We start from the raw sequence: 27,332 nt of genomic DNA, 5'->3' as shown, positions 1-27,332 counted from the left end.
TGAAAAACAAATTTCCAAAAAAATATTATTTGCAATATAAATAAGCACTATAAAATATTTTGTTTTACAGAAAAAGTTGCGCTATAATATCACAATAAATTAACAAAAAAATTGGTTGATAAATATTAAGTAGTTTATGAGATATTTAATTTGTTTATAAAAAATTACAATTTTTTCAATTGCAAAAACGCGGTTGTTACCTTCAGAGTATATAAGTTTTTAAGGTCTCATTTGTTTAGCTTTTATGTATATTTTCGATAAATCTATTGACAAATCAAAATTTCAGTTAAACACCCCTTCATAATGGCGTTTGAAAATTGGTATGATTTGTTTTTACTTTATTTTTTTAATAACATCGCCGGGATTAAAAATTTTTAAATTATTTTTCGATATTCGTATTCTAGGTAATTTTTGACATATCCACAAAAAATAAAAATTTTCTAGAAGCATTTTTGGCCGAGATAGCTTTTCCCAGTTTAATAATTCATAATTTGTTTATTTATCAATATTGACATTTAAAAGTACTTGAGTACATCTATTAACCTTAATACTTAACAATGTCATTTATAAACATAATAAAAGTTATAGAATATTTTAAAAAATGATGATATTCGTAGCACCTTAAATGAAAACTTTTTGTCTGAAAATTGGCGGAGGAGTAGTTTCCAATATCTCCGTTAATAATGGGCCAATGTCAATATTTTCTATTAATTTGGGGTAGCATATAAAAATAATAACATCTGCATGACCCTTTTCACATCCAAGATAATCACAAAAGAGCATTAAAACAAATTTTTATTTTAAAAATTTAACAAAATAGTAAAATTTCGTTAAAGAATCACAAAAACTTATTTATAAAAAAAATATATTATGTATATAAGTGAATAAAAATTAAAAAATATATACACAATTCTTAGTGTATTACCTGTTACAAAGATTATAGAATTAATTGTAAAATACATATATATTTTAATATATAGTACAATGTAAAAAAGGCTTTAACAAATTTTAATGCTAATTCAGTATTATTTTTTTTATAAAAATCTTTTGTATCAACTTTTATTTATAACATCTAGAGAAAAAAAAAGTTATTTATAACAAATTGACGAATATTTATTGTTAAAAGTGTCATTTAGATGTACTATTTTTATATACTACCATAAACTAAAAAGAAACATTGAAATTGGTCCATTATTAAAGAAGATATTGCAAAGTACTTACTACTGCACCACTCTTCATGCAAAAAGTTTTCAGTTAAGGTCGCTACGAAAATCATTATTTTTTAAAATATTCTTAAATTTTAACTCTATGTGTAAATGACATTGTCAAATAGTAGGATTGAGAGATGTACTCACGCACTTTAAAATGTTAATATTGATAAATAGACAAATTATGAATTTTTAAACTTGGAACAGCTACCTCGGCAAAAAATGGATCTAGAAAATTTCTTTCTTTTGTAAGTGTGTCCAAAACTACCAAGAACACGAATATCGAAAAATAATTTCAAAATTTTTAATCCCGGTGATGTTATTAAAAAACAAGTTTTAATCAAATTACACCAATTTTCAAACGCCATTTTGAAGGGGTATTTAATTAAAATTTTAGTTTGTCAATACATACATTTGTCAAAAATACACATAAAAGCAAACAAAATGAGACCTTTAAAACTTGTATACTCTATCGGTAACAACCGCGTTTTTGCAATTGAAAAAATGGTAATTTTTTATAAACAAATTAAATATCTCATAAACTACTCAATATTTATCAACCAATTTTTTTGTCAATTTATAGTGCAAATTTTTCTGTAAAACAAAATATTTTGTAGCGCTTATTTATATGGCAAATATTATTTTTTTGAAAATTTGTTCTTCAATTTTGATTTACAATTATTTAAATAAATTAAGGGTCAAATTTAATTTAGTAAGTCTCATATAAAAGACTGTTTCTTCATCTTTGCAGAAAAAAATTGTAAAATCATTAATAAAAACAAGCATTGCCGCAGCAGTTAAAAAAGTAAATTTTTTGCAAAAATTACCAATTTTTAATTATTTAAACAAAGATCCCCTCATATGAATCATATATTTTCTTGAAAATATCTTTTGTTTTGACCTAAACTTTAATACAGTAGAACCCCGGTTAACCGAAATAAAGGGGGGGGAGCCGTTTCGGATAACCAATTTTTCGGTTTAGCCGTCATATGCTAAAAATTGCCTAATAATACGGGGTATAGGGAAAATGAATTTACAAACAATGTCTATATATACTGTAGTATGTACAGTACAGTAAAACAGTATTTTATTACAGCTATACAAAATATTTGAAATACAACAATGGATTGGTAAATACATAGTAGGCTACTAGAGCATGTACTGTATAAAATGAACAACTTAATATTTACGTTCCGGTTGACCCTGGTTCCGGCTAACCCGATTTCGGTTGACCGGGGTTCTACTGTAAATTTATTCCAACCTTTATGGAATTACATTTTGGTTTTATTTTATTTTATTGGGCTACTACGCATTAATAACGAAACAAAACAGAGATTCAGTTTAATTATTTTATTAAAATGATTACACTAAAAGCTGAACAGCTACAAAGAAAGTTGATTGTGTTTCAAAAAATGAATATTAAAAATTATTGTCTTATTAATAATATCACAATTAAAAATAGATATTGACTTATTAGAACGCGTCAAAACTATTTCCGGGTTTCATAAATAGAAGGAATGCTGAAAATGGAAGTATCTTGAGTAGGTATACTAGTTCTTAAAATAAATGAATGTATGTCTATGCCTAAAGTAAATGAATAAATGCCTATGTCTTGCCGGGGTCCGGACAAATAATCCCCGGACAAATAATCCCCGACAAAAAATCCCCACAAATTATCCCTGGACAAAAATTCCCCAGACAAAAAATCCCCACAACTAATCCCTACAAATAATCCCCGGACAAAATAATCCCCGGACAAAAAATCCCCACAAAAAATCCCGGACATAAAATCCCCAAGAAATATTTTGCTGCCGAATTAATAGTTCTCTAATAGTTTTTCCGTGAATGCAATCGGCGCAAATGTTTTTCAGCCTGAGTGCATGAGAGCTGATATGATTTTCATGATTCATGCTCAGTGCATGAGAGTACGAGATTTTGTATGCATCAAAACAATTGAAATTTCCACTAATTTCAATTCCAATGCCAGAACCACTCATCGCGAGGAAAGTTATACAAAGCTTTTCGAGTATTTTTACTTTTTTGGAGCTTTTGGGAACAAACTTATAAGCATAATTATTCGATATCCGGTTTTTAAAAAACGCAATTAAGCATCTGTGTGCATCTATGAAGAGAAGAGCTATATAAGCTGCTATAAACAATATTAAGGAGGGAAATGCCGCAGGACCAGATGAGTTCTACTCAGAATTTTTGAAAATTATGGATAAAGACGAAGTAAAAAGACTTGATCTTCAACAATATATACCAAAGTGGAAAAATACCACAATATTGGCTAAGATCAACTTTTATAACAATCCCTAAAAAACCCAATGCAAAAAAATGTGAAGATTATCGAATAATAAGCCTTATGAGCCATCTCCTGAAAACTTTTTTAAAAATTATACATAAAAGAATATATAAAAAGTGTGAAGAACACATGACAAACACACAATTCGGCTTCAGGGATGCATTGGGTACTCGAGAGAGGCACTTTTTGCAATACAAGTTCTCTTTCAAAGATGTAGAGACGTGAATTATGATACATATGTGTGTTTTGTTGATTACCAGAAAGCGTTCGATAGAATAAAACATGACGAACTGATGAAAATATTAAATTCAATTGGTCTAGACAGCACAGATCGCCGTATAATAAACAATATCTATTACGAACAAACTGCAGCTGTTAGAGTAGGGGATCAGGTAACAGACGACATAAAGATAAAAAGAGATGTGCGACAGGGATGTATATGGTCCCCATTATTGTTCAATACATATTCAGAGCACATTATGAACCTAGCACTAACGGACATAGACGAGGGAATACTTATAAATGGAGAACGATTGAACAACATAAGATACGCTGATGATACTGTCATGTTTGCAGACAGTCTTGAAGGTCTACAGACACTTGTCTCCAGGGTGGCAGAAGTAAGAAGCAAGTTTGGGCTTGATTTTAACATCAAAAAAACCAAATACATGGTTATAAGCAAAAATAGGATACCACCTGGCCAATTACTAGTTAACCAACAACCTATAATACAAATCACCAACTTTTGCTATTTGGGTGCAAACTTAAATGAACAGTGGGACCAATCGACGGAAATTAAGATAAGGATCGAGAAGGCAAGATCAGCTTTCGTCAAAATGAAAAAAATCTTTAACAGCCACGATATAAAATTGGAAATAAAAGTTCGATTAGTAAAATGCTACGTATTCTCCGTTATTTTATATGGCGTGGATTCATGGACCTTAACTGAAGTATCACTGAAGAGACTCTAAGCATTTGAGATGTGGTGCTATAGACGCATGTTGAGGATTTCCTGGATAGACAGAGTTACCAACGAAGAAGTTCTACATAGAATGGGTAAAGAGCGCGAAATAGTCGTAACCATAAAACGTCGCAAACTGGAATACCTGGGCCATATAATGCGCAATGAACAACGATATGACCTACTTCGGACCATACTTCAAGGTAAAGTGCATGGGAAAAGAGGTCCAGGACGAAGAAGAATATCCTGGCTGCATAACCTGCGAAAATGGTTTAACTTAACCACTACCGGACTTTTCAGGGCAGCAGTCAACAAAGTCAGAATAGCCATGTTAGTGTCCAACATCCGTAACGCATAGGCACCATAAGAAGAAGAAGTGCATCCATAAAAAATTAGCTGCTCGGGGACAGGCCAGATAGGAGAAAGTCTAGACAGAAACATATGGAAAGATGCAGTCAGAGAAGATCTGGAGAAAATGGGAGTGACACAGTGGGAAATAGTGGCACACGACCGACAAACTTGGAAGGCAATAGTAAGCTCGGCAAAGATTCTCGAAGAGTTATAACGCCATTGATGATGATGATGAATAAATATTTTTGACGTTAAATTTACAAAAAGGAACAGGTTTTTTTGCATTACAATCAAGATTCTAGTTTTCAGGACAAGCAGTTATGATCTCGAAGAGGCAATGTTTTGAACAGAGTTATTCAAAGCAGAGTGAGCAAAAGATTTAAACGAATAATTACAATATGACCCCCACAGCCAAAAAACTCACAATTCGAATTCGAAATTTGGTAATCGAAATTACAATTCATGCTTATTTTTAATTGCTAATCATTATTTTCGTGCCGAAAGGAGGTTTCATGGCGATGGGGAAATTCACGGGAAAACTTTTAGAGAACTATTCGGCAGCAAATATTTCTTGGGGATTTTTTGACCGGGATATTTTGTGGGGATATTTGGTACAAAAAAATTTGTGGGGATTATTTGTCAGGGATTTTTTGTGGGGATTTTTTATCCGGGGATTATTTGTGGGGATATTTTGTCTGGGGATTTTTTGTCCAGGGATAATTTTTGGGAATTTTTCGTCCGGGATTATTTGTCTGGGGATTATTTGTCCTAGCTTCGTTTTGCTAGTGTTAATGACATGTTTTTACGTGATGTCAAAAACTACATTGAAAGAAATTGACAAAATAGGATAGTAAATCGGACATGGAGATTGCTGTTACTGTAACAACATTACATAAGAATTATTATTTTCTTTCTGCAAATATAAAACACTTATCTATATTATTATCTCAAGATAATTCTCAGAGGTTAAATATTATCACAAAAATAAATAAATCATAAGGTTATTCCTACACTACAATCGGGGTGTTTTTTGTTGTTATAATATTTTTGGTTAGTTTTAATTATAATGAAAATAATATTGTTAAAGCCCATGATCTAAAAATATTGAAATAAAAAATTATTTATTCTACTAGGATAATCCTAAGAATTATCATAAATTTTACAAATAATTATTTATTACAATTTCTGTTGATTTTATTCATTTGTTATCTTTCGGTTTTGGTTTATTATTTATCTTTTAAAAATAGTTGGCGCTCAATTATTTTATCAACTAAATATTATGTTTAATCTTTCACTTGTTTCCTATTTTTATCTTTTCCCCGTATAACGGTTTCTCCCAATAACTAGCGCAACGGCGGATCCAGCCACCTTGCAAGGAGGGGGCAATGAACTAAAAATTTTCTCGTCACTCGCTTACGCAGGATTCTTTTTCGGTATCGGCTTATACTTTATTTTTCTTTATGTACCATGTCCTTTCAGAACGTTGGTTACTATCTTAATTTTATTCACTGCCACCCTAAATCAACCACGAAGTGCTTTTTCGTCCTGGACTGCGTTTGAAATCTATATTTGAAACTTCTCAATACATCTCAATACGTCGTCTTGCTGAGACGTTCTAGTATTGTGGAGTTTCAAATCTTCTTCACCCAAGATACTTTTAAAATTCTTCTATGGAACCACATTTCGAAAGCCTCAAGGCGATTTATGTAAGTAGATCGATTTTATTCACAGTCCAAGGCTCGGCACCATACAGTAAGACCAAGAACACGTACTTTGGAGAAGGAATGCTGTTTTATGTTTCATTCCGTTATTCAGTTGTCAACAGGACACAAAACTCACTATTTATTTTAAATCGTAATTATCTCTTTCTTAAAAAAAGGCGACACCAGGCGAAGTCTCAAGGAGGGGGCAATTGACCCCATTGACCCCCCTTGGATCCGCGCCTGAACTAGCGTAACCATAGACATATAGGTATAAACAGTTCCCAATATAAATGCCTTAAACAATAATTGGTTCCCATAGTTAGTTGGAGTTGTTAGTCCTGGATTCCACGTACCAAAAAAAGTTGATTAATAGCAAGCTGAAAATTTGTTAATAGCTTAACGTTGTCTAGTCGGACAAACTTTGATGTATGGGAACACTGGAACAGGGAAAGTTTTAATTGTGGAACAGGTTAAAAATTTGTAACGCCAGACTACGAAAACGTTCCATGTATTTTGTCGGACAGAACTTCCAATTGATTTGTTACCATTTCATTAAACTCTCATGCAAAAATCAGACTGTTGTTTATCACCAACTGGGCATTTTAATCAGTGGAACACGAAGAACATGTCAAATGACAGGAGTCATGTTGGTTAGTAATAGCAGTTTGATTTTTGCATTAGAGTTTAATGAAAATACATGGGACGTTTTCGTAATATGACGTTCCAAATTCTTAATCTGTTCCAGAATTAAAACTTCCCCTATTCCAGTGTTCCCGTACATCAAAGTTTGTCCGACTAGACACCGTTAAGCTATTAACAAATTTTCAGCTTGTTATTAATCAACTTTTATTTAATACGCAGGATCCAGGCCTATTTATTTCTACACATTAAACCCAAATTTTCGATGGTAGTTCGAATGTTATAATTTTGTTCCACATACGTTAAAATATTTCAACTGTATACTAAAATTTAAATATTTTAATAAATAACCAAAAATATTAACCAACATTAAACACCAAATGGGTGTCTATATTATTAAAATGGCAACTAGAATTAAAATGGCTCACAATAAATATGATAACTAAAATTATTGCTAATAGCTGGGTATATATATTCTAATTGTTTATTTGTATTTTCTAGTTGACCCAAATACAAAATGTATTAAAAGTCAAGCCTCGATAATGAAGTGAATAGATTTTTATGATGTACATTTTTTTATTGTTTTTGGTAATCGGGAAGAATGACCATCTACTAATTAGATCCTTAATAAAGTTCCAGAATACAACATGCATTAATAATAATATTTGTAGATTTTGAGAAAGCGTTTGACTCAGTCCAGTATAGCTCCATGTTAAGAGCTCTTATAGAGTACAGGCTTATGAATATTTAATTTATTTCTTTAAGCAGGTTTACGATCCAGTAGGTAGATATTTTAATGCATTTAAGTACTTTCGGGAGGTATCATATTAACAAGGCTTTAACAAAGCTCAAAATTTTATGAACATAAATACCCAGCTTTTTCGAACTAACTTTACGTGCTATAACTATAATGTAGATTTCTTTTACCGCACTAACCAGGGATCAAGCATATATATTATTTTTTTGTAATTGTCATGGATGACATGTTCACAGTATAACGAAATGCTTAGAAATAATAAGCGATTGGTTATACTCAAAACTTATAAACATTACTATGTTCTTAATAAAAGCAAATTTATAGAAAAGTTTAATAAAGCAAAAATATCATTGAAAATGTACTACCCCAGTTGATCTTTAATTTATGAAGTGAAAATGACAGTTAGGAGTTTCTGCTCCTGTTTTTAAAGTACATAGAAATTTCAGAGTTATTTATTTATAAAATGACTATAAGTTCATCATATAGTGATCGCAAATAATCCAATGAAGAAATAAGAAGACAATCAAAAGTATAACATATGTGTATAATTCAAAATATTGCCACGTTAAAATGGAACTTAAAATGGAACTGGGTAGGACATATATGAAGAATAGAAGACAACCGTTAGGCAAATCTAATAATTGAATGGAAATCAAGGGCAAGTAAGAGAAGTAGATGCAGACCTCAAACCAGATGGACGGATGGCATCAATCAAATGCCTGGCCACTAATGGATGTAAAAAACAGCGAATAGAAATAAATAAACACACCTAAGGGAGGTTTACATCCTACGATAAATGGAATAGCTGTTGATGATAATAGTAACTTTATCTAGAGACACGCATATAAAACAACATAAAAAAACTTAAAAAAACTGCTACTGAAAAAATAACAACTGTAGCTCTTCAAGATGTGAAAACTGAGAGGACACCTGGTTTGACGGGATATATCCTGAGTAGCAGAAAAATAAGTAACTGAAAAAGAGACAAAGAAATAGGTGACCATATTTTACTCACATATTTAAATGCACTTAAAATGATTATATGGCTTTTCGATAACCAACAACCAACTAAAAAGGTAACTAGCTACCCATACCTTGCTACCAACATAAACAGCCAATGGGAAAACTCTACTGAAATAAACCAACGCATAGGAAAAGCAAGATCAGCGTTCATAACGATGAGGTTTATTTTCAGAAGTCATTTACCACTTAATATCTAAATCTCTATTGATTGAAGCCTTATACCGAAGCGTTTCTAGGAGAATATCAGGCAGGATTCAGGCGTGGACGTTCAACCATTAACCAGATCTTTACACTACGACAGATCCTCGAAAAAGCGCAAGACTTTAACATAGATATGTACTAAATCTTTGTCGATTTTAAAGCGGCATATGATAGTGTCTCAAAACCAAGTCTTTACAACGCTATGAATGAGTTAGGAATTCCAAAAAACTCATATGTTTGATAAAAGTGACAATGGGGAAGATGCTATCAGCAGTAAAAATTCAAAACGACTTGTCAACCCCATTTGAAATACATAGGGGGTTAAGGAAGGGAGATGCACTGGCGTGTCAGCTTTTTAATGTAGTTTTAGAAAACGTTCTACGAGACGCTAATTTAGATAGCAGCGGAACAATATTTAATGGATCAGTCCAAATTCTAGCATATGCAGATGACGTGGACGTTATAACAAGAACCAGGGCGAGAACTGCGGAAATCCTAACCGATCTAGTAGCAGCAGCAGAACGAATGGGGTTATATATAAATCAAAGTAAAACCAAATTCATGGCGATTACCACAAACACAAGAGTTGGGAATATTGACGCAGATATAATCATTACTGGCCAAAACTTCGAAGCGGTCAAAGAGTTCATATATCTAGGGAAATCGGTTAACCCCAATAATAACACATTTGAGGAAATAAAAAGGCGAATAATAATTGCAAACAAGTGTTATCATGGTCTATCGAAGTACTTATCTAACAAACGTCTGTCTCAAAAAGCTCGTATAAGGCTGTATAGAATATTGATAGTCCCCGTTCTCACATATGGATCAGAGGCATGGACGCTAACTAAAACAGATGAATCCGCTCTATCGATTTTTGAAAGAAAAGTGCTACGCATTATATTCGGAGCAGTCTGTGAGAACGGAATATGGAGGCGTAGATATAACTTTGAACTGCAGAATATCTACAAGCATACGTTTGGTGGAAAAGATATTATCACTGTAATCAAGAGAAAGCGCCTGCAGTGGGCAGGACATGTAGCCCGGGCCCCTGAATCGAACATGATAAAAAATTCTAACAGCTCAACCCGTGGGAATGAGAAGACGAGGTAGACCAAAGTTGAGGTGGATGGACGGGGTAACACAAGATGCCGTGAAGATCGGAGTCGGCAACTGGAAAATGCAAGCAAGGGACAGAACAGAACGGCGTAAAAAGCTTGAGAAGGTCGAGGCCCTCTAAGGGCTGTAGCACCAAGATAATGATGATGATGATCAAAATCTCTATTATCATAAATGCTATGTCTGTATTTTTTACGTTATTATAAGGAGTGGTTAGAGGCCTAGACCCTATCTGAAGCTTCTAAGAAAACCAGAGGCATTCGAGATGTGATGTTACTGACGCATTTAAAGAATTTCATGCATGATCGTGTGATTAATGTTGAGGTCCTACTTAGAATAGGCAAGGAATGAAAGATTATTAACATAATGAAAGAGCGCAAATTAGAATATCCATCAATATAAGGCCGTAGAATATGGCCATATTATGAGAAATTAACGGAGATATCGCTTGTTGCAACTCATTGGTCAGGGCAAGGTATTTGGAAAGAAAGGACCAAAAATAGGAATATATTGGCTTCAAAACCTGAGAAAGTGGTGCAGTACGTCTAAAAATGGACTATTCCGAATAGCTGCAAGCAAAGTTAGGATAGCTATGCTGATCCTTAACATCCAGAACAGATAGGCACCGTAAGTGCCTACTCAAACACAACGAAACAATACTTTTGCAATTGGTTCCAGCGCATGCAAAATTATACAAATAATAAAAGAGAATATTTGTAATTTGAAAAGATAAACAAATATTTTTTATTATTATTATTTTGGGATATAAAATGTAGATAGTGCAAGTGGTATATGAAGAATGTAACATGTTCTATATTTTAACTGATTATTACGTTCCCTTATTTTACTTGAGGTATTAATTTTAGTCAGACTCTAAATTCTTTATTCCCATATCTACACTAGCACTGAGTAGGTACAACATTAGTACGTTTCCCTTGGTAATTATACAATTATTATTATAGAACTACCAACACCATATGGGAATATAAAACATAATTATTTCTTTATAAAAGTGGTTTATGATCCCTAGTATCGAGAAAATGCACTGCATAATATCTTCAGGCAATACATAAATAATTAAATTACTAGAAGATGATTTAAAATCCCACTCCCTATAATTAAAAACAATAGTTAACAATACCTAACCCCCTTAACAATTTTAAGTTCTATAATAATTTGCTACATATTTTTACTAACCTAATAATTAGATATTTATTGCCAAAATATTTGTATTGTTTAAAAACCTACTGTTAATGCTTGTCAAAAAGCACATTCGTAAAAAATAAAGAGTTTCTCGACCTATATTATATCTATCCGAATCGTACAAATCATTTTCAAAAGATTATTACGTTTTAGCCCCTTAAATATTAGAATAAGCGTACACGAAACATGCCCAAAACTGAAGAGGCCTTTATCACAATGCACGTAGTGAACAAACTTTCACCAGTAAAATCAGAATCTCGAATTCCTCCATCAGTATACAAGAGCACTCTGATCATGAGTTATATGATGTTCATGTTCGTCCTGACTGTGTTCATGTTCGTTCTGACTGTGTTCATGTTCTCTGTGAATATCATCTGTTAGGGGTACCATACTATCCATGTAAACTTCTAATTCCCTCGCTGTTAGCGATGAAGATTTTTCGGGGATGTAACTGCTTAATTTTCTATCGATGTTCAAGACTAGATCATCTTCGATCCACGGTTCTTGGTACTTGGATCTTCCTTTTGTTATTTTGACGAATCTATACAGGGAAATTAAAAAGAAGAAGACTCCACCTCCAAGAAGGATCATCATCATACATTTCTCTATGAGAGGAAGGACGTTGAGGTACAATCTGAAGCGGACTGCTAGGAACTCGGGTAACTTGTATAGCCTCTGTAATGAAATTAATGTAATTATTGAATATGACAACTTAACTGATAGAGATAGTAATATAAATAAAAGTAGATGTTTACAGAATAATTTTAAACACATTTCCTTAATCAAAAATGAATAACCATTTTCAATTTCGTTGCAACACGAAACTACAGCCGCATCATTATTCCAGTTCAATCAGAGAGTGCAGCAAGCACCTCCACCGGTTTCGAAACTTATTAGTCTCTTATCAGGAGGCACATATGCTGATCTCTCTGACCCAACTAGGACAAACCCCTGCGTGCAGTCATGGATTGCAAAAAATGCTGTTCCACATCCTACCAGACTGAAAACAATGGGAACCTCTCTGGTAACACCTCCGCTTGTACCATTTGCAAGCCATAACGGATGCTGAGATAAGACGTGAATTATAAATTGTAAAATTCCCTCATCTTCCTTAGTCTCAGCATCAGTTATGGCTTGCAAATTGTAGAAGCCTCGGAGGTGTTACCAGAGAAGGTTCCCATTGTTTTCAGTCTGGTAGGATATGGAACAGCATTTTTTGGTGTTGTTTTATGTGCTATTAGATTGAAAACTTAGACATTTCCTTAGATTAAGAATATACCAACATACTTTGCAGTGTTATTTTCATTAGATTCAACTCGATAAGATCTGATTAAATATGTAAAGAATCTTATCCAATTCTACTTCATCACGTGCCATATCAGAATGATCCCAAGTAGGCGATCACTATCGCGACGGCTTCTCGGTCTTCATCAACATGGCATAATAATTGTCCTGCATTTGATTGAGTCCATTCTCAAATGTTTTTTGACCAAGATACTTGTTTTCTTTCTACACATCTACGTCCCTCTATTTTGCATTTGAAAAACAGTTAACTATTCTACATGGGAAATAAGCCACAATTTAACTAAAAAATGATATTATTAACGTTTCGACGTACAAATCAGACGTCGTTGTCAAAATACAAAATACAGTAGAACCCCGATTATCCGTGCTTCTTGGGACCGGACGTGGCAGGGATAATTGAAAAGCACGGATAATCCGAACATTGATTCCTTATCTATGTTATAGTCAAAGCCCGAATTTCAGGCAATCCTAGGTTTGACTAGGCAATCCTCATGTCTGACTGACGGTCTTAGGCAAAGCCCGAAATAAATTAAAGTTTCGGCCTTTGACTAGTCAAACCTAGGAGAGACTAAGTTGGTCAGGCAAAGGTCGAAATTTAATTTTATGAAATCGGGGTTTGACTAGTCAAAACCCGATCAGCTATTAAAATGCCGTAATTTGTTAGATTAGGTTTAATAGAACGTCATTTTTTAATTGTAATGTTGATTATTTTTATATTGTCGTAATTAAAATAAAACAAATAGTAAAAGACTAAGTTTTCAATCTAATGGCATGCAAAACAACATAATGTTACCCTACATCCCACCAGACTGAAAACAATGGGAACCTTCTCTGGTTACACCTCCGAGGCTTCTACAATTTGCAAGCCATAACGGATGCTGAGACTAAGGAAGATGAGGGAATTTTACAATTTATAATTCACGTCCCATCTGCTCAGCGCGGTAAAGTTCCAACGAGAATGGTTCCCTTCATACTCCAATCAGAGTAAACATGTAAATCAAAATAAAAAATTGAAATTGAAAATGGTTATTCATTTTTAAAAAACAAATAGTGTTTATTCTCGCATGTTGAGGCATTATGTCATTTAGAGTTGCACAATACGTTAGACCTTTTACACTTACATGGTTTTGAAGAGCACTTCTTATTGAAGTAGGATTTTATAAATCCTTGTCCTCCAAATTTAGAATTTTTTGTACCAATTTCTCTTAGAGACAGCTTAACGTCTGGAACGTCTTCGAAATTAGGAAAATTCTCTTTGCATTCTCTTATTTGATTTCTTGAAACAAGTGTGTTTATTGTTCCGTATTTCGTACCAACTCTAATATAAACGGTCATTTATTATTTTATTTTTTATGATACCCAACATATTTCGAGCATCTCCTTGGCACGCGTTCAAGCATGCGTTGTGCACAGGCAGAAAAAATTAAAATAAATAAAGGAAATGCGATTGAAGGTCTTCATGCCCAGGCTAATGCTATGAAACAATTAAGTGAGAAAAAACGCCCTCCAATTTCGATCGGAAAAACTGTTACAATACCTATACCCAGTTTTGAAAGAGTCAAAGAGGATGCTCGAAATATTTTGAGTAGCATACAAGATAAAACAATTGACGGTTTATATAGAGTTGGTACGAAATACGAAACAATAAACACACTTTTTTCAAGAAATCACATAAGAGAATGCAAAGAGAAATTTCCTAATTTTGAAGATGTTCCAAACGTTAAGCTGTCTCCATATGCGTAACCAGGGGGGTTTTGGGGGTTATAACCCCCCCATTGGGATGTACTTTGAGCTCTATACGCTTAACACCATACCCGCTAGAGACCTTCCAGTAGTTGTAACCCCCCCTTAGGGCCTTGTAACCCCCCTTAGGACCCTGTAACCCCCCCTTAGGGCCATCCTGGTTACGCCGTTGGCTGTCTCTGTCTCTAAGAGAAATTAGTACAAAAGATTCTAAATTTGGAGGACAAGGATTTATAAAATGCTACTGCAATAAGAAATGCTCTTTCAAATTACGTAAGTGTAAAAGGTCTAACGTATTGTGCAACTCTAAATGCCATATTTTTTTTATTTTAATTACGACAATATGAAAATAATAAACATTAAAATTAAAAAATGACGTTCTATTAAACCTAATCTAACAAATTACGACATTTTAATAGCTGATCGGGGTTTGACTAGTCAAACCCCGATTTCATAAAATTAAATTTCGACCTTTGCCTGACTAACTTAGTCTCTCCTAGGTTTGACTAGTCAAAGGCCGAAACTATAATTTATTTCGGGCTTTGACTAAGACCGTCAGTCAGACCTGAGGATTGCCTAGTCAAACCTAGGAGTGCCTGAAATTCGGGCTTTGACTATAACATCTATATGTAAGTAAGTATATACACATTTACCTAACATAAAAAGATAACAGAAAAAATAAATCTTTCATTATGAGTTACCCTCTCGGGGTTATAGGCTTTTCGTCGAGTGATTTACAGTGATGCTACTTTGATAAAACCTCAAAAATGGTATTTGAGTAATAGAAAATCATAACACGGATAATTCGCAGCCCGGATAATCCGCACATGGATAATCGGGGTTCTACTGTATTAATAAATTAAACATAAATGTTGTTGCTTAGTAAAAATTCTTCTAATAATTTAATTAATTCTGACTCATTTATATCGGCAATTCAGACATATATAATTATACATTTTAAAGTAGACGACTTCAATAAAATCATTTTTTAGTTAAATTGTGGCTTATTTCCCATTTAGAATAGTTAATTACAAAAATACCACAAGGAACTAGCTTCAGAACAACATAAAGATCAGTTGTGGTATTATACTAAAATTATATTAATTATATTAAAAGACATTTTCCTATATTTAACAGTCTTTAGCAGTAATCCATCTTTGTTGGCCCTCCTTAGTACTTCCTTAGTATTTCCTCCTAGTTTTTCTTAATGTCCAAGGTATCTTCAGCATCCATCTATGAATCCACATTTCACATTTCTAATGCTTGAGTTCTGTTCATGGTCGATAATTTAAGTGTCCACACTTCTGCACCAAATAAAAATACAGACCAAACATAGCACTTAACTATTCTTTGTCTTAGTTCCAAACTGAAGATGATTATTGCAAAGAAATGACTTCATTTCCTTAAAAGTAGTTTTAGTTTTAGTTTTATTCTGCGTTTAATTTCTATGTATGGATCTAGTTGATCGGTTATGACAATTCTCAAATATGTCACTTTGTGAACTTTTTTAACTTGGACTCCATTGAGTAAAATTTCTGCATCTGGTTGTGGGTTACAATTAAAGACTAAAAATTGTTTGATTTTATTTTAATATTTTAACCTCATTTTCTATTCTACTTCGTAAATAAAATAAAGCAAAATTTGTAGACCTTCAATATTATGATTAACTATTTAGATGGGAAATAAGCCAAAATTAAATTGAAAAAATAATTTTATTAACGTATACAATAACACTTTGCCTTTCCTCGATGTTTTAGTCTCAAAGAAGGATACTGGATATGAGACTCAAGTGTATAGAAAACCAACACACACCAACAGATATCTCAATTACAAATCAAATCACAACATCAGCGTTAAAAAGGGAATCATTAAATCCTTATATGATAGAGCCAAAATTACTTGTTCTAACGAAAATTCATTTTTAGAAGAAAAACAATTGTTAACATCTGTTTTATTAAAAAAATGATTATCGTTTATCGTTTATAAATAAGGAATTGTCAAGATTGGATCGAATGGAACAGAACAACTTAGAACGGGATCCTACACATTCACAAGAAATAATACGAGGAAAATATCAATACCATATATAAAAGGACTATCCGAGAAACTTAAAACAATAGGAAATAAATTCAACATTTCAACAACATTCAAAACAACAAACACATTGAGATCTATTCTATCTAAAACTAAACCTAACAATGAACAAGAAAGAACAAAGAATTGCATTTATAAAATACTTTGTGAATGCGAAAAATTTTATTTAGGTGAAACATCAAGACCATTAAACGTTAAAATAAGTGAACATCAGCCTTATATTAAAAATAGAGAATTTGATAGGTCTCAAATAATGTTAACACGCATGGGATAAGTAACATAGAGTTCAGTGGACAGATTCAAGTATAGTCCTAAAAGAATCAGATAGTAAAAAGAGAAAAATCAAAGAAGCGGCTCTAATTATGCTAATTGAAACCAATTGTGTCGCAAATTCCTCGGTAGAATGCAGTAGGATGTGGTTACCCATACTGAAAGAGGAAGTCAATAGAAAGAAAATACCACGATTATTCCATTCAATAACATATCGAGTTTGTATATCGAGTACAAATTTTATATTTTAGTATTACTTATTGTATATCTATGTATTATTAATATTATTTATAATTTAAACATATTAAAGTCAGAATTTGGTATTAGTGTTTTGAAAGTAAATTAAATGTAAGACCAAATACTTACGATGTCGGGATAGTATCATGAGGTTTTTCCTGGTTTTCCCTCATGATTTACTATGGAATCTCTAACGCGAGAATTTTACTGTCATCGTTGCATTTGGTTGTCTTTTTAAAGACAGATCACATGCTATAATTTTTCTGTGACGGATATTCTTGAGTTGGGATTGATTTCATGTAATCGAATGAAACATCTTTTAGTAAAGTCGTCCCAGAAACGCAACTCATAAATATTGGAGATATCATTTTTAAGTCTTCTACTTTAAAATGTATATTATACGTCTGAATTGCCAATATAAATGAGTCAGATTAAATAAATTATTAGAAGAATTTTTTTACTTAGCAACAACATTTTTGTTTATTTTAGTAGTATTTTGTATTTTGACAACGAAACCCGATTTGGGCTTCGAAACGTTAATAAAATTATTTTTTCAATTTAATTGTGGCTTATTTCCCATCTAAATAGTTAATCATAAAAATGCCACAAGGAAATAGCTTCAGAACAACTTCAATATTATCTGACAGCATTACTGTATCGTCTGCGTATCTAATTATATTAAGTAGTTCCCTTTTGATTTTTAGAGCACATATTAAATAGACTGGGTGACAAAACACAACCCTGTCGTACTCCACGTTTGCTGGGTAGTTTTTCAGTACGACTGTCTTCAACTTGGATAGAGGCTATTTGACTGTAATATAAGTATTCTAGCAGTCTTATATCGTAGTGGTCAAGGCATGCTACCGCAGACAATCGAAAAATGTATCGTGTTGTACTCGATGCGAAGGTCGAATGCCTTGTCGAAGTCGTTGAAATAAAAATACACATACTTTCGGAACTCACAACTTTTTTGTAAGAAAACGCGCATACAAAATGGTGCCTCTACTACTTTCTACTTTCGCACAAAAGGAATACTTGGTTTTGTATAATTCGTAAAAGTATCTTAAGTGCGTGACCCATCAAACTGATTAGTCTAAAATCGCTGCATCTGGTGAGCATGCTTTTCTTTGCTAATGTTATAAACAGTGATTCCAACCATCATCCGGTAATTTTCCTTCGTTGTAAATATTGTTAAAGAAAGTGATTAAGTAGGTAATGTTTTTCTTGTCCAAAAGTTTAAGTAGCTCAGCATGCATTAGATCTGGTCTAGGTGCTTTATTGTTTTTGACTAGCTATAAAAACTATATTATTTTATTATAGCTGTTGTAACATTGGTTGCATATATACAAGGGTGAGTGGGGAGGAACGCACCAAACTTTAAGACTCTAATATACGTAAAAATAATCAAAAATAACTTATATTATGTTGTTATTCGATTTTTATTTGTTTCCGAGATACGGGGTGTTAAAATTTTTCTTACAAACTGACGATTTATGTATTGCTCTAAAACCGGTTGAGGTGTGCAAATGAAATTTGGTGGGTCTTAAGACATAGTTGGTGCACATGTTTTGACACACAATTAAGAATTTTATATTCACCATTGGCGCGCGTACGGGTAAGAGTCTAAAATTTTTGAAACAAAAAAAATTAGTACGCCACTGAGATATTTCAAATTAAAAATTATTTTTAAATTCCCTGTTCAATTTCTGACAAACGATCTATCTTCATGTTTGTTCATACGACGCTTCGTTTTCATGCAAAAAATTAAATACCTTAACGCTTACAAAGTATTCGAAATAAGTTTCTACACATTCATATAGAAATTTCGTCGAAAACTTTGTAAGTGTTAATATATTTTATTTTTTGCATGAAAACGAAGCGTCGCATGAAAAAAGGGAAGATAGATATTTTGTCACAAATTGAACGAGGAATTCAGGAAAGATTTTTAATTTGAAATATTTCAGTGGCGTACCATTTTTATCTTTAAAAAATTGCATACTATTACCCGTACGCGCGCCAATGGTGAATTTAAAATTCTTAATTGTATGTTAAAACATGCGCAATAACTATGTATTAAAACCCACCAAATTTCATTTGCACACCTCAATCGGTTTTAGAGCAATAAATAAATCGTCAGTTTGTAAGAAAAATTTTAACAACCCGTATCTCGGAAACAAATGAAAATCGAATAACAACATAATATGAGTTATTCTTGATTATTTTTACGTATATTATACACATACAGTCTTAAAGTTTGGTGCGTTCCTCCCCACTCACCCTGTAGATGTAGTTAAATTTTAAAATAATAATTTGAACCAATATTAACATTAACTGCTATCCTAAAATTTTACTAAAAACAATTTAAAATACTTACATTCTCTGTCCATAAAAGGGGAAGCACCATATTGTCAAATCTGTCACAGTTGGCAATAGTTTTAATATTTCCTAAATGCATGTTTATCTGGAACCTCACAGCCAGCTCAAGTGGAAGACCAGAATCCTAAAAACGAATTTATATATTAAAAGAGGCAACAGGGACGTTAAATTTACATGGTGTACACAAAGGCTTGACATAAAGAAAATAACGCATCTTGTCCAATAAGAAAGAAACTAGGGCTCTTTAAATCTCTATAAACTAAAACTCAATAAGAAATGCTAGATGTCTCCTGCGAAGAGTTTAGTGGGAGAACATTAAAGTTGGTCTTGAATGAATAAAGACAAGATGAAAATATTGGTGGTCGGCAGATTCAGCTGACTAACAACTTGCAGAAATTTCAGATAGTAGACAGCTTTAACTATATCAGATCTATAATAACTAATGAAGGCAACTGCGAAGCAGAAGTTCAGAGACGCATTGGTATGGCAAAAAATTTGATGAGTCCTCTAACTAAAGTTTTTTAACAATCACGATAAGACTGATAAATACACTGATATTCTTAGTATTTCTATGACGGATAATAAGAATGTTGCGCATACTTTGGACAGCTGTCCAAACAAACGTTTGCATTCTTAAGAGGAAACAGTACCGATCAACAGGTAGCGAAAACGCGTTTCAAGGTTGCGGCTGTAATTTTGAATATTTTTTCGAGATATTTGGCACACGTATTCGTAATATAATAAATAATGGCGGTACAGAGCCCAATTTGAAAAATATGTTAATATGTGGAAATTACTCTGTAATTAAATACAATATTAAAAAAACGAGCCTGTACCGCCATTAAGAAGAACAAAAAAATACACTTTCTTTAAATAAACTTTTTTATCCGATGCCTAGATTTTGTGTCATTTTGGAATTACTAATGAAATAAAAAATTTTAGTACAGTAGAGCGTCGATTATCCGAACTAATTGGGGGATATGGGTGTTCGGAAAACCGATTTGTTCGGATAATCGAACTATATTGAGATTGTCATACATATTTATCCACAAGTGAATAAAAACCATATTTATATAACTGTATATTTGTTTATACTTGATAATGACAAATAGTAATTAAACAAAAAAGTGAAGTCTTTGCAACAACGTATTTTTGGATACACAATTAAAGAAAATTGAAGATATTTTAAGCGTTAATTACTAACGCTTGCTCAGTACTCTAGTGCGGGGTGCGGGAGTCGGGAGTTCGGATAACCGGTCGTTCGGTTGATCGACGTTTGGATAATCGACACTCTACTGTAGTTCCAAAATGACACAAAATCTAGGCATCGTATAAAAATATTTATTTGAAGAAAGTGTATTTTTTGTCTTAATGGCGGTACAGGCTCGTTTTTTTAATATCGTATTTAATTACAGAGTAATTTCCACATATTAATATATTTTTCAAATTGGGCTCTGTACCGCCATTCTCTATTATATTACGAGTACGTGTGCCAAATATCACGAAAAAATATTTAAAATTACAGCCGCAATCTTGGAACGCGTTTTTGCTACCTGTTTGGTTTCCAAAAATTGGCTGTCCACAACATATCTACAGAGAATTCTACAGTTCTTTAGCCACGTGGTGCGCAGAGATGACAATAATTTATAGAGATTAATTGTTTCAGTGTCAGAAGAAATTAAATACCTTTACATTAATAATGTCTTGTTAATGGTAGGGGAGCCCAAGCGGGGATTTTGAAGTTACTCGAGCGCGTCAGATTAGCATATGGGGAGAAACCTGGTACTCTGCAGATGTACCTCTACCATATTGGCTCTTAACACAGGGGAGTTCGTTAAGGGAGGCCCGAAAAAAAAATCTATCCTTAAAAAAACTCGAAATTGTCAGATTAAGATAAGGTTCAACAATCTGACGATTTGAGCCGGGCGTAAGGAAATGGGTGAGTCCCAAAGTTTCACAAGAAAAAAGCGAATATTTCGCGAAATGAATGACAGATCGAAAAACTAAAAAATATGTCCTTCAGAGTTGTGACTGCATAAACTTCACTGATGATGCATAAGGATGCTGAAATAGCTTTATGGAGATGGTGGTCCAACTCTGAATGAAATATAAACAAAACCTGTCTTGATCTTTTTTATCTTAAAAAATATGTGCTCAACATTTTTTAAAAATCTATCGAATGATACCAAACACGACTTCCCACAGAGAGGGGTGGTAGGTAAATTTAATATTTTAAATACCAATCCCGCGATATTTCGCGAATTGAACATCAGATCGAAAAACTGTAAAATACACTTATTCAATATTTTTGAAAAATCTATCGAATGGCACCAAACACGACCCCCCACGGAGGTGGGGTGGGGGGTTTCTTTAAAATCTTAAATAGGAGCTCCCATTTTTTATTGCAGATTTGAATTCCTTACGTAAATATAAGTAACTTTTATTCGAAATATATTTTCTAATTATGGATAGATGGCGTAATAATCGGAAAAAATGATTGTTGGAAATGGAAAATTAAATTAAAAAATGGCAAGCGCCCACTAAAATGCAAAACTTTACTTAACTTTTTTTGGTTTTAGGACATACTCTTCACAACCCAATAGGTCCCAATAACGCTCGAGTGACTGCACATTTAGCATACTTTGCTACCCTACTATAAGTGAAGTTATTTAATTTCAAGGAGAAACTATAATATTAACGTTTAAACAAGAGCTAAATAATCAATCATATAATTCATATTATTTATAAAATTTGAAAGTAAAACTCTAATATACAACCATATAATATATACAGTCGGAAAAATGAAAGAATACCCATGAACGAACATATAAAACACCCTGTATTTTCCTGTCACCGTGTCACAAAGAAAATTGTCCAGTGCAAGTACATGTAACAATAATTATTACATGTACTTGCGCTGGTCAATTTTTGTGTGACACAGTGACAGGAAAATACAGCGTGTTTTATATGTTCGTTCATGGGTATTCTTTCGTTTTTCCGACTATACAACCATATGTGTGTGTGCTATCGGATTTCTTGACTGTGGACTTAATCCATTAGCCGAACCAAATTTGTTTACTAACTAAAATCTTATGAGATATCTGTTATACTCTCATTATATTTTTGAATATGAATGACCTATTTGATAATAATGATTTACAAATATAAGTACTTATTATTTTAATGATAGCTTCTTTCATTTTTTTTTATTTTATATATATATATATATACACACATATTTTTTTTTTATTATTATTTTTTTTTCTTTTTTTTTTTCTTTTTTTTTTTAATTATTTTAATTTATTTTTTTTTTGTAATTTATTTATATATTTTTTTTTTTAATTTTTTTTTTAATTTATTTATTATGTGTTTTTTTTATTTTTTTCCTAACCTAAGGATTATTAACTGGGATACATAAGTGCTCAGGGGTCTTTCAGAGCAAAATCAAACAAGACCAGACCACGGAAAGGAGGGTCAACAAATGGGGTAAACAAAGGTAACTTATATATATAATTTCACAATTTTAGTTTTATATTATTAATGTGTTTAATTAGGATCTCGTAGATACTTTTATCTTTTGTAGCAATCAGTGTTTGTAAACTAAAAGGTTTTCTTATGTGTTGTTTAGTATGAATTTGATTTATAAAATGTTCTACTTCTTTTTCTTTTAGTTTGCAATCTAATATCATATGTTCTGCGGATCCTAATTCTCCACATTCACAACAGTTTGTGTCAGACAATCCTATTTTATATTTATGTTCTGGAACTAAGGAGTGACCAAACCTAAGTCTACATATATATGATATGAGGACCTTGTTGCCTTGATAATCACTAAACCAGCCTTTAGATGGAATATCTGTTTGAATACTTTTATAATACAGTCCCTTTTTGGAGTTGGTATACCATTCTTTCCAGTTATTCATTTTGTTGTTATTAATATAAGCATATGCGTCATTTAGTGTTAGCTTATATTCACAGTTAGTTTCTAGTTCTGTAGCACTCTTTGCTAGTTTATCTACAATTTCATTGTGTTTTAAATTGCAATGAGCTTTTATCCAGCAGAAAGATATTTCTTTGCCTTTGGCTTTGAGTTCGATAAAGTTTCTTATTATTTCTATAATAATATGATTGTTATGTCCTGTCCACTTTTCCAATTTACTTAGAGCACTTTTGCTATCTGACAGTATTACGAATCTATTGTTGTTATTGTTGATCGTGGCTATGTATTGCATTGCTTTCAATATTGCTATTAGTTCGCCTGTAAATACCGTGGTATCTTCATCCAGTCCTATTCCTTCTTTGTACTGTGTTTTAGGGTCCCATATGGCAGCAGCAACTTTAGAGTTAATCTTTGAGGCATCTGTATAAATTTGGTAATACTGTGGGCATAGTGTTTCTATATCTGCATTAAACATATAGTTCCTTAAATTCGCTGGAAAGTTCGAATAATCTTTCATGTAAATTGGCTGTATATTAGGAGTGCTATTTAGATATATTTGAAATGTGGGTGATATTTTTGATGTGTATAATTTATTTTTAAATTGGCGCAAGCTGTTATATGTTTCAGCAAGTAGTAAAGAAGGTTTTTTCTTCCAGTATTCACTCGTTAGGTCATGTATAAAAAGTTTTTGACACTTATCCCCTATTAAACTCTCTTTAGCAATACTTTTAAGTATAAACTTTTCGCATAGAGTTTTTCTTCTTAGGTATAGTGGTGGTTCATTACACTCTATACTTAAATTTGACAATGGGGTGCTTATGAGAGCTCCGATAGATAATCGAAGGCATTTATTTGATAACACGTCTACTTTTTTAAGATGAGTTTTGGCTGCCTGATTATAAAATATGCATCCATAATCTAAAATAGATCTTATGTATGATCTGTACATTATTAATGAAATATTGGCATCTGCTCCCCAAGTTATGTGACTTACTGCTCGTAATGCATTATAACCTTTTTCAGCTCTTGTCACAATGTATTCAATATGGTCTTTCCAGCTCAGTTTTTTATCTAATATCATCCCCAAATACTTAATTTTAGGTTGAACTTTGAACTGGACGTTTTGTATTTTTACTAGTTCGGGAAGTTTTTGCTTTCTGGAGAATATGCAAATTTGTGTTTTATTTAAAGATATTGTTAAATTTAAGTGATACAAGTCTTCAAGTAAACAACTGTATACTTTATTTATTATTTTGCAGCCCTTTTCTATCTCGTTTTGGTCTACGTAAATACATATGTCATCTGCAAACTGTAATATTTTACCTTGGGTACTATTTGATATGCTTTTACCTATATCCGAAGTATAAATAGCATATAATATTGGGCTTAGAATACTTCCTTGAGGTATCCCAATGTTTGATATTCTGGGACCTAATAGTTTATTCCCAATTTGGATATACAAGATTCTATTACTGTAAAGTTTATAAATTCTCCAGCATAGTATATCTGGGATTCCTATTTTCTTCATTTGGTGATACAGGCTTACCAGATTAACATTGTCATATGCATTTTCGACGTCTATAAATGTAGCTACAACTGACTTATTAGTAGAAAATGAGTTGTAAACATCTAGTACCAAGTGTGATAAGTTTTCCATTGTTGAACATGATTTTCGGAATCCAAATTGTGTTGGAGAGAGTCGAGAATTTTTCTCCAGCCAAAATTCTAATCTTTGTTTAATCATTCTCTCCAATGTTTTCAAGATACATGACGATAGCGAAATGCCTCTGTATGAATCAGGACAATTTGCGGGTTTGTATTGCTTGAGAATTGGGACTATAATATATTCTTTCCATGAGTTTGGAACTTCCATGCTTGTCCATATGCGGTTTATTATATTTAGTAGTTGTATTTTTCTTTGGATAGGCAAATTATATAGCATACTATAGTGAATACTGTCCTTTCCTGGAGCTGAGTTGTTATTGTTTTTTAAACAATTTTTAAGCTCTTCCAAATTAAATAATTCTGTTAGAAATTTACTGTCTTCAGTGATTGTACTGTTCGTTGTACATGTAATTTCTTCCTCTAGGACCCAAGGTCTGGCAATTTTGTTAAAGAATAGTTCGATCCATTCATTTTCAACTATTGGATTTTTAGGTGGATTATAGGCGTTTTTTAATTTTCTAATCTCACTCCATATTTTACCTATCGGTGTATTTTTGTTCAAACTATTACATACATTTTTCCATGAGGCTCTTTTACTATTTAAAATAATTCTTTTTTTATATGCTTCTGCTTGCTGATATTTTAAGTAATTTTCGTGATTAGATATTCTTTTAAATTGTAAAAAGGCCTCTTTTTGTAGTCTAATAGCCTCCCTACATTCATTATTCCACCATGGTTTATTAAATTTTGCATTGGTCACTTTTCTCTTCTCTGGAATGCTAATTTTACTAGCATCATTTATAGAATCATAAAACATTTGATATTCTTGTTCTGTATTTTGTCCTATATTGTCTTTTTGTTTATTGCTTAACAAGTAAGAGAAAACTGTCCAATCCGCTTTTTTAATATCCCATTTAATTCTATTTCTAATTATATCATTATTATCAAAACAGGTATTTACATTACTATCATGTGCAAATTCGATAACTACTGGATAATGGTCTGAACCCAGACTCATATTTTCTGTGTGCCAAGAGCATTTATAATAGATATCTCTTGAGCAAATTGTTAGATCTATAGCTGACTTATTTTTATTCATGGACCTCCGAATTAATGTTTCCGAACCGTCATTTAAGAAATTAAGTCCACATTCTTCCATAGCTTCAAAAAGATTTATCCCTTCGCGATCAGTTTCATCACATCCCCATATTTTATTATGGCAATTGAAGTCTCCCCCCACTAAAAATGGTTTGTTTAAACTATTAAAGAACCTGACCCACTCATTTTTCGATATACCTAGTTTAGGTTTTGCATATAGAGAATATAGATTTAAAATATTTTGATTTAAAATGACTTGTACTGCAACACACATTACATTATTTATTTTATAAAAATCTAAGTTATTCTGAAAATTTATGTTTTTATTTAATAATATTGCGACCCCTCCAAAACCTTGCGGTCTATCTTCGCGAAATATATTATATCGAGAAAAATTTATGTTTGTGTTTGGTTTCAACCAAGTTTCACTCAATAATATAGCCAAAAATTTATTTTCAAATATATATTTTTCGAAATGTCCCTTATTGTGTATTATCGATCGTGAATTCCACTGTAAGATTTTTTTACTTGTTAGATCCATTTAAAATTTTTTCTAGACTATCTTTAAATTCTTCCATAATTTGTTTATTTTCTGTCGGCAAAAGTTTTTTACCTAATATACTTTTAAAAATTGTTAATATATTTTCACTAAGGTTTTTGTTTGTTGTTTGGTTATTTTGTGTTACCTGTTTGTGATACATTGGAATATTCTTAGGAATTGGTAGAGGCGGGTACGCAGAGGTGCTAGGATTGTTTAAAATATTTTCATGTTCTTCCGAATATGGGTAAACCGATTTATTTTGAGTGGCTTCGCTCCATTTTCTTTTTGTTGTTATTGTATATCTATTTCCTGCATTTGATGTTTTTAAGGCTGAGGTATAACTATTACTGTATTTTAATTTTGCTTCTTCAAATGCCATATTTTCGTTTACCATAAGATATTTGATAGCCTTTTGTTTCTCAAACTCAGGACATTTTGCTCGGTCCAGTGCTGAGTGTTTTCCAAAACAGAATAAACAAGTAGGCTCTGTTAACTCACATGCTTCAGATTCATGCTCCTGTCCACATTGTCCGCATCTTTTTTTCCCTCTACATTGACCAGTGACGTGGCCATACCTTAAACAATTTAGGCAT

At 32.4% G+C, this 27,332-nt stretch overlaps 1 protein-coding gene across 4 annotated transcripts in view; it reads right to left on the bottom strand.

Annotated features, from left to right (window-relative positions):
* Positions 1-2,543: 2,543 nt before the first annotated feature.
* LOC114331101 (scavenger receptor class B member 1-like) overlaps positions 2,544-27,332 on the bottom strand; it is a 475,489-nt gene continuing 450,700 nt past the window's right edge. For all 4 annotated transcript variants that reach the window (XM_028280581.2, XM_050652550.1, XM_028280572.2 and 1 more), the window contains 2 exons: positions 19,494-19,619; positions 2,544-12,145 (listed from right to left, as the gene is read on the bottom strand). In XM_028280581.2, the coding sequence (XP_028136382.1) occupies positions 11,741-12,145; positions 19,494-19,619 (531 nt within the window). In that variant the 3' untranslated portion in view covers positions 2,544-11,740. The remainder of the gene's footprint in view (positions 12,146-19,493; positions 19,620-27,332) is intronic.

Source organism: Diabrotica virgifera, chromosome 5, assembly GCF_917563875.1.
Source record: "Diabrotica virgifera virgifera chromosome 5, PGI_DIABVI_V3a".
NCBI lineage: Eukaryota > Metazoa > Arthropoda > Insecta > Coleoptera > Chrysomelidae > Diabrotica > Diabrotica virgifera.
This window is presented reverse-complemented; position numbering and strand designations above follow the sequence as displayed.